Raw genomic sequence first — 13,909 nt, 5'->3', positions numbered from 1 at the left:
GTAACAAATGTGAATAGAGCCTTTCCCAAATCTTCTTTCGCGAAGCCCAACCATGAATGAATAGAATGTATTCTCTGCATATAGATGTGTCACGGTGTACTTTAGAGAAAATAACCACCCTTCTCTGAGCTCTTCACAGCGCAGGTATTTATGTTAGTGTAGTCAACCACTTCACACTTGGAAGATACTAAGTCTGCACCCTATTTTTGCCTAGCTACCGTGGTATCAGCTGTGAGCTGTTCCCCAGCCCTGCTGCTGCTCAGCACTTGCACTGTGCACTGGGACCTTCCGTCTACCCTGGCAGAGGCTCTGGAGAGCAGGCTGCCATGGCCCGGCCCCCAGGCACATTTCCCACAGGCTGCTCTGGAGTCACAGAATTATAGAATGGCTTGGGTTGGAAGGGAACTTAAAGACCATCTAGTTCCAACCCCTGGCCATGGGCAGGGACATCTTCCACAAGACCAGTTGCTCAAAGCCCCACATTCTTTCTTTTAACCCCAGCCTCTACCTCAGTCCATTGGTTGCTCTTTCTGAGGACTTTGCAACATCTATATTCCAATTTTCAGATAAACCAGGATGATCCTCTTTTATTACTCTAAAGACTGAAGTTTGTTCTATGTCAAATGGCAAATTGTCTCAAAGGCAATTCCTGATCATGCACATCCTAAAAAAAAAAAAGCACAGGAAAACCAGAAGTGACTATCTCATAAAATGAGAGAAAAACCTCACCGATGTACAGAACTCACTGCTGTCTAAAGTCCTATTCAATCAATTTGTATTAAACCAAGTGTAGTACTTAGGTCTTCAACAAGCTGCTCAGTGTGGTGCCTACAAGAGGACTGGAGAGGGACTCTTGATGAGGGCATGTAGTGATAGGAAATAGGGAATGGCTTTAAATTGACAGAGGGCAGGATTAGATTAGATATTAGGAAGAAATTCTTCCTAATTTCTTAGGAGGGCAGTGAGGCACTGGAACAGGTTGCCCAAAGAATTTGTGGATGCACAATCCCTGGAATACAACATAAATACACATGATTCCTGTTGAATGTTCCATTCCTGGCAGGCTGACATGTGTCCTGTATATCTAACTTAACAGCTGAAAAATCTGTCTTACATCAATGATGTTTTGTCAGTCTTAACAACTGTTTAACAAGTTTATTTGCAGTGCATCATACTAGGCTCTGATAGGACTTGTGAGATGAGTCTGTGTTGCCCACAGAGGAGTGGCCAGTACTATTTTGGGATAAGCCAAAATAAACTTTGGTGGCACTAATGTGGTCAAGCTGTAATGGCACATCAGTGTTCTAAAGTGGGATGGCCCTTAGGTGAGTTTCGCTGGGGGCAATACTCAGCCTGACTCTGCGCTGTGAACGCTCAGTGCTGACTGGGAGACACACCACTGGCAGAGGTCCTGGTGCCAGCTGAGGTACAGCTCTGTGTGAGGGGATGTGACTGCAGCGATGGGCCCAGGAAGAGCAGCGCTGAGGCAGCAGAGTGCTGAGCCTCTTGTGCCCGCTCCAGCAGGGAAACACAAGTACGGCTTGATTCACAAAACTGGCCTCTGAGCTCTGTACCTCTTGGACTGCGTGCTGCAAAGGGAAGGGTTGGGATTGCTTTATTTGGATCTTCTTAGTGATTCCCTAGTGGATTTTCTCTTGCAACCTTGGCCTGTTGCAGCTTTTCAGTTGAAATACTGTGTCAGTGACAGTGAGGTTTCATGAGATGACCGAGCCATTTAAATGCCTGTGGTCCTTTTCCTCTATCTCCTTCTGTGTCACCTTCTGCAGCCTGTTCCCTCCATGCCGCTACAGTTGTTCCAGTGAATGCTTTGCGAAGTACTTATTAAGGATTTGGTGCAGTACATTGCCTTCTGAGGGGGTTGTTTTTGTTAAGGAAAAAAATCCCTTCCCCTTCTATCTGCCAAAAATAGGCCACAGTTATTTGGTTCAACTTTTTTGTTTTTAATGCTCTGGCTCTCTTTTTTTTTTATTGACTTTGACAGATATAGAAGACTTAATCTCAGAATTGTCTCAAGAAAACATGCAAAAGTTCAGGCTGACTCAGATAACTGTTACGGCTCTTACTGATTAACAGTTCAACAACAATCTACTTGTTCAAACATAATTTTGAACAAGCTTTCTAAGTGCCTTATAGTAAAAATAATGGTGATAAGGTGCTATTAACTTGTAAATTGAAGGTAAAATGTATGAAAGTTTTGTGCAGAAACAACTTGAAAACAAGCTCCTAAAAAAATCTATTTCCCTTTATGTTACTACTTCAATTACTCTGTTTGTTTTGTAAGTCTAATCTAAAACTATCTAAAATTTCCTGTAGCAGAAAATACAGACTGCCCTCCTTGAGACTGAGGATGCTCTCTGTCTGTATAATTTCTGCAGATTTTAGGAACACAATGTGTGTTTCTGTCTTTTAGGTAAAATGCTATAGAACCATTTTTACTTCAAGATTTTATCTTGTATATACAAAGTCAGAAAAATAATAAGCCTCAGTCCTACATAAACCCCAGTCTGTGTTTTTCAGGCCTAAAAACACAAATCACTGGTGTGCAAATGTGTATCTGTCCTCTCCTGAACCGGGAATATCTTCATAACATCCTGTCTTAAGTCAGCACCAGAAAATTGAACAATGATCGTGGTAAAGTGACATGAATGAAAGTTTACCCAAAGTGAAACATCCTAAAAATATATGTGCTGACCTGGGGTAACTTTAGTCCATTCATTTGTTTTAAATAAATTAGGGGCATGATGCTAATATTTATTTCTACTAAGTGAGTAAAATACATTCTGTGAAACAAAAATTACTGTAAACTAACCACACAGGTTGGTAATTTAGTTTCTGTTGTAGTGATAAAAGTTTTCATTAATATGAATAGATGTAATTATTCTGTTTTGATCCATGCATAATGTACATATCCCTTGTTCATCAACTTCACTATATTAATTAAAAAGCAGGTACTCTTCAGAATACTCCCAGACAGCGACAAAGTGTGGGTTATTCGGAGGTAAAATTTACAATGATAATTTTGTGGTAAGAGATTAAAGAAAATAGTGTTATAGGCAGTGGTTGAACAGAGTTCTTGGAGGCTTTTTAGAGATCTATACATATCTCTTAGTTATATTTGTGTGTGTACGTACGTTTTTATGTGCATAAACATATGCACACTCATGCATATGCATAGTTCAACTTTCTAAAAAATGTGTCTTAAAAGTAATTATATGTAAAATATTTACTTTAAACTATGTTTTAGATATAGTTTTAGGTACATGCATATATAGACGTACATTTGTATATCAGAATTGAGTGATGATTAATATTGGTGCCCGGTTGTATCTGATGTTGGGTGGTTGTTCCCTTGTTTTTATTCTAAGCCCATTGTACGCTTGCTTCTCTTGCTAGCATAGCACCAAAAATGCTCTTGGAAAAGTGCTCTTCACAAGTTATTTTAGTGAACTGTGTGTTGCATAATTATTCCTCCAAGTCACACTTTTCCTGATGTATTTGTTCTATGCAGGTGCTCTTTCTATACCTGATTACACAAAGAGTGTAATAAATAGCAAAACAAGAGGTATAAAAAAAACTTGTACTTAAGAGATCAAAGCAAACCAGACCATGCAGCCCTTTGGAAATCTTGGCTAGCTCTCTTGTAAATAAAAGCGGTTCTAAAGCAGAAGGTATTTAACTACTGTATTTATAAAGGTCTTGATTGGCAGTTCAGTTATTAACCTCATAAAACAGCAGCGTAAACTAGTAAGAATGTTTATTCTAGCACTACTATCTAAAGGAAAATGAAAGCCAAGATATAGTGGCATATTCCTTTTAAGTACTTATTTTAGGTGTGTGTAGCATAAAAGAATGTTTTTTCAAGTAGTAAACTTAAACTATTTTGCTTACTGTTCTGGGATTTAAGTATTTTCTAATTCCTAACAAAACAAATGTTAGATTTCTTGAAGGTACAGAGTCACCACAGCTTTATTAAAGGTGCAAACCTGAATCTTTATAATGATTCTTCTTTTCTCTTCACAGTGTTTTTCATTTCATATAGAGGAAAAAGGAAATTTGAATTGTGTTTTGTAACTAATTTGATGAGGTTACGGAAGAGTTTTGCCTTTGTGTCACTGAAGAGGTGTCCTGTATCATGTTAGGTCTAGAAAAACAAGTATGCAGTAATCTTCTGTATCCTTCCTCTTTGTTTCACTAGCCGATGTATTACACCAGGTTTTTTTACAGTTGTTTTTTTTCAAATACTGTGGCTTTTGAAGCCTCCCACAAAATTACATGACCATTTTGTCTTCTATGGCAGTGCTAAAATTCTCTTATACGTGTGAAATGTTTTCTTGAAAGCAGTTTGTCAGGAGTCCTGAGAGAGTATGTGATTTCAGGAATTTAGCTCATACCTGTGTTCGTTAAATGAAATTATCTGAAGCAAATTAAAATTTGTATATAATCTCTATTTCTGAAGGAACTTGCCTGTTGCTATTGTCTTAATCTCTTAGTAAAAAAATAGTGATGATTTTCTGGTTATCCTCCAGAAGGACTGCTAATCAAGAGCTTTCATAAATATATACTTCTGAATGAATGAAACAAAATTTTAAGGGGTTATTTTTATTTCACATCAAGCTAGTATTTGAAATACTAGTGTATGTTGTGGAAAACTTTGTGCTGAATTGAAGACTAATTTACTAACTTACTAAAAACCTGTTAAATCTCAAGAATTTTTGTTGTTTAAAGCAGGAACTACTGTCCACTGTAATTACAGTAGGTAGTGATGGCCAGGAAATACAGGAAGAAAAGAAAAACACTGATCTGTTAAGAAGACAAGGTTAAAATCATGGTGCCAGAGTGGGTAGTAGCTATGTGGAACCATGCAGACAGTAAAAGGATCTCTTTATTCTATTTTCTTGGTTCTCATTCAAAGTGTGACTGCTGGCAGTACAGGTCAGCAGTGTCTTTGGATGAGTCAAAACCTCTAAGGATGGTCATTTCACTCTTTGAGTAGTATGTTCAAATGCACTGTTCCCCTTGCCCAATTTGAAATTTCCAAGCTATGATTTGTGTCCTTTCTGTACTGTCTGCAACTACTGCAAGAAGGTTAGCTCTCTAGTCTTTAATTCCTTCAAGTGGTTGTAGGTTTTTGTTAGATCTACCCTGGACCTCCTCTTTGTCAAACAGAGCAAACCTGTGTCCTTCAGCTTCTTCTTACAGGACAGGTACTCGAGGCCCTGTCTATCTGAGCAGCTCTTTGCTGGGCCCTCTCCTGTGTGTTCTGATCTCTTCTGAACCTGGCAGTCCAGCTTGATGGAGGATTTCATGTGCAGCCTCACTGCTTGATCTGATGCTGCATTCATCCTAATGAACATAGTCCAGTATGTAGTTTGTCCTGTTTGCAGTGAGGATGTGCCATTGGCTCCTACTGAAGTTGGCATCCACTGTAACCCCTGTTTTTTTTCCCATGGGGCTGTTGGTTTCTGAGCCAGTTTGATATTAGCCTGTGCTGATGCTCAGAATTATTCAGCCAGGTGCTGAATGTTGTTTCTCCTTGTTGAACTGCATGAGGTTTCTGTTAGCCCAAGCCTTAAGTTTCTCAAGGTCTGTCTATACTGAAATTCTGCTGTTTGGTGTTTCATCCAATCCCCCTAATTCAGTGCTGTCTACAGATCTGCAGAGGGTGCTTTCCATCTCTTTTCAACCAAGTTGTTGATAAAAATGTTGAGGGGTGCAGTGGCCCCAGAATTGACCTGTGGAGTGTTCCACTGGTTATCAGCCAACAACCAAACACTGAACCACTGATATCTGTTGGACCTGGTGGTCCAGCCCAAATGCTTTGTTTATCCAAGCTGTACTGCCTCAGTTTCCAAATGAGAAATCTGAGCAAAGCTGAACGTGTTTGTCAAGTACAGCATTTTCTAGTCCTTTTTAAAGTTTTTTTTCCTGAATGAAAATATAGTTTATCTGCTTTCCCTAGGAAATAAGAACAGATTCCAGTTCTCACTAGACTCTTGGATTCTCTGTGCATTTATGCACAAGTGTTTTTAGGTTGGTTTCTGTTACTTACTTGTTTTTGTATATGAAACTGAAAGCTGGCAAGTTGGAGCCTTTCAACAGTGTGTACACTCTTCCCAAACTCTGTTTATGGTGCTTGCCTTAGAATTTGAAGATTACCTCCTTGAGCTGGCAATAATGTGGTCGTTTTAGGATAAATTTAAGATTCTACCTCTCTTTTCTCAAGTGAAGTGAAAGCTGCAATTCTTATGGAGATTTTTGATTTTCAAGACAGTGTGAGCTACCTGTTCATCCTTTCAGATCCCTTTCAGGGAAAGAACAGGAATGCGAAATTGGGTGACTAAAAACAAGTTAGCCTAGTTAAGTTGCATTGTGGGATTTTTTTAATAATTCAATGAAATCAGGAGAAGCAAATATGTAAAATGTCTATTATCTATATAAATCTGTCTTTTTTGAATGACAGATTTGCTAAATTCTGTCCTGGTTTTCAGGTTCTTCCAACAGCAATTGTCCTTGCAGTGCAAGGAGTAAATTTGATTCTGTTTCTGCATTACTGCTCTTTAACATAAGAGCAGTGACATATGTGACATATGTGTGGCATTATGTGACATGTCATGGTTAATGATTCCACCATGAGGATTGGTATAACACGAGTAGATTATACAGGAGACAATATTTCTATAATCTCATTAAAACTATGTTCTTGGTCTTGATCTCTCTAATTGTGTCTCATCTATATTTTTTTCACATTCCAGTTCTATTTTTTCTTTTTAAATATAATATTATTTTTTCCTGTCAAATATCTGACCATACTTTTGTCCGCTGACTTGAGATGTTAGCAATATTTATATTCAAAAAGAGCACCAGAGACCCTTGCTGCCCTCAGAAGATTGTCTCCAAATCTCACCTATGCTGTACTCAAATATTAACATATTTACTGCAAATGTTCTCTAACATATCAGTTACTAAAACCAACCTACAAGGTTATAAAGCTTTGTTCTTCTGAAAAATAAATGAAAGAACAGAAGCAGGTGATCTTTGACACGTTGCAGTAAAACGATACTTATGCCCCAGTGTCACAGCAGAATTTTAATCTCCTGGACTATTCTGTTAAGTGTACAGAACAGCTTTAAAAAGAACATTGCAACGTCCATAGTTTTATTCTTAAATGTATTTTTTAAAATGCAGTTAAAAAGTCTACATACTTGCTGTGCATAAAGATGGAATATTTATTTAGAAAGACAATAGTTATACAAACATAGATTATGCATTATGCAGAATCAAGTTGCTACTGAGACAAACATAATGTATAATGACCAGACATGTCAGAGGTTGCAGCAGCATTTATGAATTTGGTTCTAGAAGTTTGATGGTAATTAATACTTCCACAAAGCAGATGAAATGAAAACTGGTAAGTACATGATTTTTAGCTTAACTTAAGCCATCCCGGGTACTACTCTGAAAATTGATAAAAGCCAAAGAACTAGTGCTAAATGAATGCAAAAACTGCTGACAATGGAGAATAATAAGGGATTCTGGGTTAGGTTATTTTTCAGAAAAAAGTAAGACTGATCTTTGCATATTTTCTGAAGAAACGTTATCAACACTTTTAAGAATGATATATAGTTTACATAGACTTTTCCTTGAAGTTTTATAGATTTACAGTCTGCTTTGAGTAATGCCTTTCTTCTTTTTTTTTTTTTAATTTTTACTCCTATCACTAGTTGTTGGATTTTTTTGGAACTTAGCTGTGATTCACTCTTGTCTTCTGAGTGCTTATTGCTAGCAATTAAATTCTGACCGTCATATCATCACATGCCTTCAAAATAACTTCTTGCCAATTTATATGAACTCTATATTTTGTGAAAGATGTTTCTTTTCCCTGTTTTTCCTGCTCCAGAGTCTAGACTCAGGGGGACACAGAGAATTGTTAACAGTGATGGGTGTCACTTGATTCTGTCTGACATAGTACAGAAGATACCTCCGTATTACAATTTTTCATTAATGGAACATCTTTTCAGGTGGAAAACCTGAGTGAAAATGGAAAAGAAACTCATGTATATGTCTCTACACAAACACTCTTTTGTCAGTCTTTCTTGTGAGTGCTAAAACATGGCTGCTGTCTCTAACCATCAAAATGAAACCTTTTGTGAATGGACTGTACTCTAACATAGTCGTCTGGCTTTTCTGCAAAGTTACTTGCATATGAGAAAGCACTGAGGTTGTTAAACTGCAAAGTATCTGAGATGTAAATATTGTATCTTCCTATCTATGTACTGCAGTATTCTGCGTGTATACAGTTTTACAGATTATTTTTGCTAGTGAATTTAGGAGGATATGGGTGCTCCCATTAGTTTCTCTCTCAGCCTTTCTACATCAAGCATCATTTTAATTATGTACTTGAATGACATTTTACATCGGGGAGAGGGATTTTGTTGTAAGCATCATCAGGCCATTGATAACTTCTCTGTTTCATTACTGTAGTTCTTCTTTCAGTAAATAACCTTCCACTAATTCGTTATTTAGGTCTCAGTAATCCCATTTGAAATTCTGGATTGTGTAATTGTGCTACTTTGAGTTACTAACAGGAAAAAAGAAAATATTGTTTCGGAGTCTGTGGTTTAACATACTATCAAAGATGAGCTCTGAAGCAATATAAAAATAGTTTCAACTGGACATGGGGAAAAATACTAGTATCTTAAGGCTCTTCTCAGTTACTTCCTTTATAAACACATTTTAGGGTGAGTAGATGTAAAATCTTGTGATCTGCAAAATGTTTGGTTTAAGAATTTAATTATGGTAGCTGTGTTGCCAAACATCTGTGTTTGAACTGTGTCAGTGACTAATGGAAAGATAGTTATCTATAGATATTTTTAATTTAAACCTATCATTCCCTGTCAGATATATTTTAGAATAGGGGGGAAGAGTTTGTTTCATGAAAACTGTTAGCAGTGGGTTTTGGGTTGTTTTAGTCCCCTTGATATGTTCCTATATAGGTGTATCAGGAACTTATCTCCTTTTAAAGATATGGACAGCTTAATAATTATGAAGTCTAACTGACATAAGTGTGTATATGTACATGCATGAATCTGTTTATAATAGCAACATGAGACATATCTTGGTTGGTATTCATTTTTCACAGGAGTACTTTTTTGATTAAATTAATAGAAAATATGTGGTTTAGTGTCATGAACATTTTGGAAAAGCAGAACTATTACATTTTTTTGTTGTTCCAGTCGCAGTTACGATACTAAAATACTTGTGTGTACCTAATAATATGTACATGTTTCCAGGGGCAAAAAAGATGGTCAGTATCAAAAATGAAACAACTAAATACCTCTATTTTATTCTGTCTAGCTGTTTTTCTTTCTGCTTATTCCCTGTTGCACATATCCCTGCCTTGACATCCCCAGGTAGTGGATTCACACTTAAAATGGTGCTCTGTATTTTTGAGAACACCTTTACATTTTGCAGCACTTTTGCTAGTGTGTAGTCTTTCTTGTTTCCTCTCTGAACTGGAGGCCCTGTAACAGTCTGCTCAGACAGTTGTCTCTCTCTTTTTCTGAAAGTGCCTATGGAGATCTTTTCTGCAGCTACTGCTGATTAATGGTATTGATTAGGCTGCCTTCTCCGCTCACGTAAGCTGTGGAGCAATAAACCAAGTGGGAGGGTATGTAAACTACCCACTTCAGTAGTTATCATTTTCTTTTCCTCTCAAAAAGGTTCATGAAACCATGCTAATCACAAAGAATTTTGAGACTTTGTAAGGATATTCCATTCCATTATTTAATATTGATTCAAATGTGGCTGCTGAATTTTTAATACGTTAAAAATGGACCTTTAAAAGTATTTGTGTGAAATACTACTTGTATATAGTCTTCTCTTAAACCTCTAACCAGTGGTCATCCCATTCCATAGGAATCTTAACCTCAATTCTGCTTTTGCTTGATGCACTCTGTTGAACAAGAGGTGGAGGTGTCGCAGCATTTTTGGATAGAATTTTTTCTTTTTTTTTCTTTTACTGAATTCCTAATGTTTTACATATGAAAAATTCAGAAGGGCTGTTTAACTTGATATACTTAGATCTTATGTTTTGAGCTGTCTCTGGCTTTGCATCTTCAGTTTTCTACATAATGTATGTACAAAAAATTGAAGTTGTATGGAAGAAGCTGTTAGAAGAAATTACATGAGTGTCTTCAGTGATTATCAGTATTGATGTCTTTAAACTGTCCTCATTACTGCTTTTATTTATATTCATTCTTGGTTTGAATGCTTCCATCTAATTTTTTAGCTTGAAGCCTTTTTGTAGCTTTACAGCTACTGCAGATTCATTGGACATGCTTTTAGTTATAGCAACTCACTATATTGTGTATATATATTCACAGTATTGTTTCTTATGTGCCTAGAGAAAGTTTCCTGTACCTCTTTGAACGTTTGTTTCCATCTAGTAAACTGTTTTTGCTGTGTTTATTCTGTGGCCTGTGGCTAAGGCATGTTATGTTAGTGGAGTGCTGGAAGAAGCCGTGCTGATGCTTCCCATGTGCTCATTTACTCGTGCGTGATTTTTTTTGTCTGCTTATTTTTACGCACATTCAATATTGCCATCTCGTTGTGGTTTTTCTCTAGACCTGGATCTGTCTGCTTGTTGTAAGCGCTGCATTGGAGTCATGCTAACGCCCTAACATTTATCTTGATTGATCTCGTGGCAAGCAAACCCTGTGGTTGGCTTTCTTTTTCTAAATGGATGGCCTTTCATTTATTTATTTTTAAAGGCAGTTTGTTTTATCTGCATAGCATATATGTCTGATTAGACCCTCCCCACTGTAACATTCAGTGGGGATGGTTCTTGCTTAGATGATGCTGAATGGTTTCCTATAAACCATGAAACCATACTTTATCCGATCTAAACCAAACAAATACAGAAGATTTCTACTTACCTCCTTTTAGCTGGGATTAATTTACTGTTGTGCCTTGAACTGTTCCGCCGTACTAATTCTGGCTAGGGATGAGTTCATTAGGTATTTGTGCATTGCTCTGTTTTGGATGTCGTTGCTCCATCTACACGAGCAAAAACGTGGCCTGTACATGTCACCACTGCTATGTGTTGGAAGCAGTGCTGGATAAAGAGGGTTAAATGAAGGTCAGATGCATTTTACAAATCTTCTGTGAGTTACTATTCTGAGATGCTTTTTAGTGTCAGTAAATTATGAGCATCTGTTAGTACATGTTTTTAAGTATATTTTATTAGCTATTTAGTACATGAGCCACGCTAAAGCATGTGTAAGTCTTCTCTTGTTCAACTAGAATGTTCTTAAAATGGTGCCGGAATTTAGGCTGTTGTATCTTTTCTTTTTAGTGTGATTTCCCAAAAAGGCCCCTCCAGTTTAGTTGACCAGGTGTTAGTATGGACACATACAGAGTTACTTAACTTGTGTAAAATATACTGTATCATCATTTTTAATGAAAACATCATGCTGCCTTTGAAAGTAGTTCATCATGTGTCTATGGATTGCCAGCTTCACTGTAGCATCAGAAATCAACAAATAAACTGGTATTTTGAGTGCAGTTGATTACTGCAGAATGCTAATTATGACTCTTATTCATTTGTTTCTGCAGAATGACAGGAGGGGAGTTTTTCTCTCGGTTTCCAAGTCTTTATCCTTTCCTTCTCAAGCAGTTGGAGGTTGTAACCAATACTTTGAACAGGTAAGACAAGGTCTAAGAAAACTTTGAAATATAAAGTGGAATGAAAAGTTTAAACTGAGCTGCGTCACGTACACCCTAATGCTGTTGTATATATCAACAACTTCTTGAAATTATATAGTTCAACTACATGTCTTTTGCTAAGGCTTTTTTCTTTTAGCTTTTGCACATCCCAGTAAGTCCCTGAAGATTGAACTACTGCTGAGTAATTAATAGTTGCTGCGTTCCTAGGATCAGATGTTAAAGAACTTATATTTTTCAGGGCAACAGAAACCGGGTGTTTGGCTTTCTCATGTTTAACAATGAGACTTCCTAACGTGTTTAAGTGATACGGGGTCATAGGCCTCACGTAACCCTAAATGAACACTTTCCAGCCTGTGACACACTGACTCTAGGGAAAGTCCTTGGTCTTCTTTTAAGGACTCCACAAATGGTGGCTGAGAGCTACAGATGATACCATTTGGGATGACACTGTTACCTCCAGGTTCATGAACTTTTAGAGTAAATCAATGCTGGATTTGTTTTCTCTCTAAATGCCATGGTATAAACTGTGGAAGTTGAGTAGCTGATTTATGGGTGAGGTTCAACTGTCTGTTTAATGGGCCTAAGGGGGATACTCTGAAGCAGAAGTTTCACCAGTCATTACATGTTTTGCAGTCTCTGCTTAAGAAAAGAGGGTGTGTACATTCAGTGCAGCAGTCTGCTTTCCCTGACGTTTTGAAAGGTGACAGTGTCCTCATTGGTAAATTCTGGGAAGTCTTTCAGTTGAAAAAGATTGAAAGCTGCTGTCTGAAACGGAGGCTTGGAATGCTTTTTCAGTGTGAATTCAGACTTGTATCCTATTATTAGTCATTAAATAAATCAAGAAGGGTTGATTTTAACTTAGATTTCTGATTTTTTTAAATATGAATAGTAGCCACTTGGTGTCAATGACAAGAACTATTTTTTAGTAAAGCCTGCTGTTTGCTAAATACGCATTTCCTCCCAAAATGATAAGAAGAGTTTTTTTTAAACCACCTTTTCGTAACTAACTCCGCTTTCATAGTTTCCTGGTTCATAGAGAAAGATTATCTGTGCAGGTTTTTAATATTATTTAAAAATGAAGGCGGCTCACCATAATTGGGAAAAAAAGAGGCTTGGAATAATGCAGGAAAGTGACGGCAATACAACCATAAGTGCCTTCATTACAGGGGTTCCCTGCAGGAGAACTGGATGCCATGTTTGATCCCAGCAGGGTTTGCACTCTCTTGTAATGATCAGCCTAGAATACCTCCTTGAACCAGAAATGCAGAAGCCTATTTTGTGGGGAAGAGAATCAATAATAGCGTGAAGGAGAATGCGTTTTTCACCAAATGCTTCTTACCCCTTTCTATTTAGTGAAGTTGAAGAGTTGAAAGTCCATCCAAGCCTGTTTCTTTTGCTTTTAATCCTGGGAAGACTGTATCCATCTCCAATGGATGGCACTCATTCAGCACTCAGCATGGCACCATTTGTCCCTTTTATTATAAGGTAAGGTTTTGTAAGGTGGTGGGACTTCTTTCTTGAATCTCTGCAAATTTTTTTTATAAAATAACCTTTTTAAACTTCTCTTCAGTTTTAATTACTAAAGGAAAAATGGTACTCACTGATTGCTCTTACCTATATTATTAAATGTCTTTTGGAGAATTAGAATATCTGCTTATGCAAACCATTGTATGACCTGGTTGTAAATCTTCGTCTGCAAATGCTGTATGCCACGATTGCTGCCACAGAGAGGGTAGATGAAAACTCATGACAGATTGTAGCAGTGCAAGGTTTGCTGTACAGAATTCTGATGGATTTTTCAGTCCTGCAGAATGACTGTTCATAACACATAAATGTAATGATTAATATACAGATTTGTAGATGCACGTATATATATAATCTCCATATTCATCTGTGTATATACATACATAGGTAGATAAAGATATGGGTCTGTACTTTATGTAATATGTTTCTAAGATGACTTTTCATATTTTTATACAGTGTAACTTTCAGTTATATGGTGGTTACATGAAGGTATTCAGCAGATATTTTTGCTACTCTATATGGTTTGGGATGGGCAGCCTGATAAGGGAACCAGGGTTGTGGTGGGTGAGCGGAAATCAATATTTGAGAGGAAGTCTTGCTGTCTGTGTAAAAGCTTCAACAGTAGGGTGAGTAAACTTCT

General features: G+C 37.2%; 1 protein-coding gene across 1 annotated transcript in view; it reads left to right on the top strand.

The window, feature by feature from the left end:
- Positions 1 to 13,909, top strand: part of THADA (THADA armadillo repeat containing) — a 163,115-nt gene that overhangs the window by 45,728 nt on the left and 103,478 nt on the right. Inside the window, exons 27-28 of the mRNA XM_018085265.2 lie at positions 11,635 to 11,724; positions 13,099 to 13,230. Of these exons, the coding sequence (XP_017940754.2) occupies positions 11,635 to 11,724; positions 13,099 to 13,230 (222 nt within the window). The remainder of the gene's footprint in view (positions 1 to 11,634; positions 11,725 to 13,098; positions 13,231 to 13,909) is intronic.

Source organism: Manacus vitellinus, unplaced genomic scaffold, assembly GCF_001715985.3.
Source record: "Manacus vitellinus isolate BGI_N305 unplaced genomic scaffold, ASM171598v3 scaffold_8_pilon, whole genome shotgun sequence".
NCBI classification, from domain to species: Eukaryota; Metazoa; Chordata; class Aves; order Passeriformes; family Pipridae; genus Manacus; species Manacus vitellinus.
This window is presented reverse-complemented; position numbering and strand designations above follow the sequence as displayed.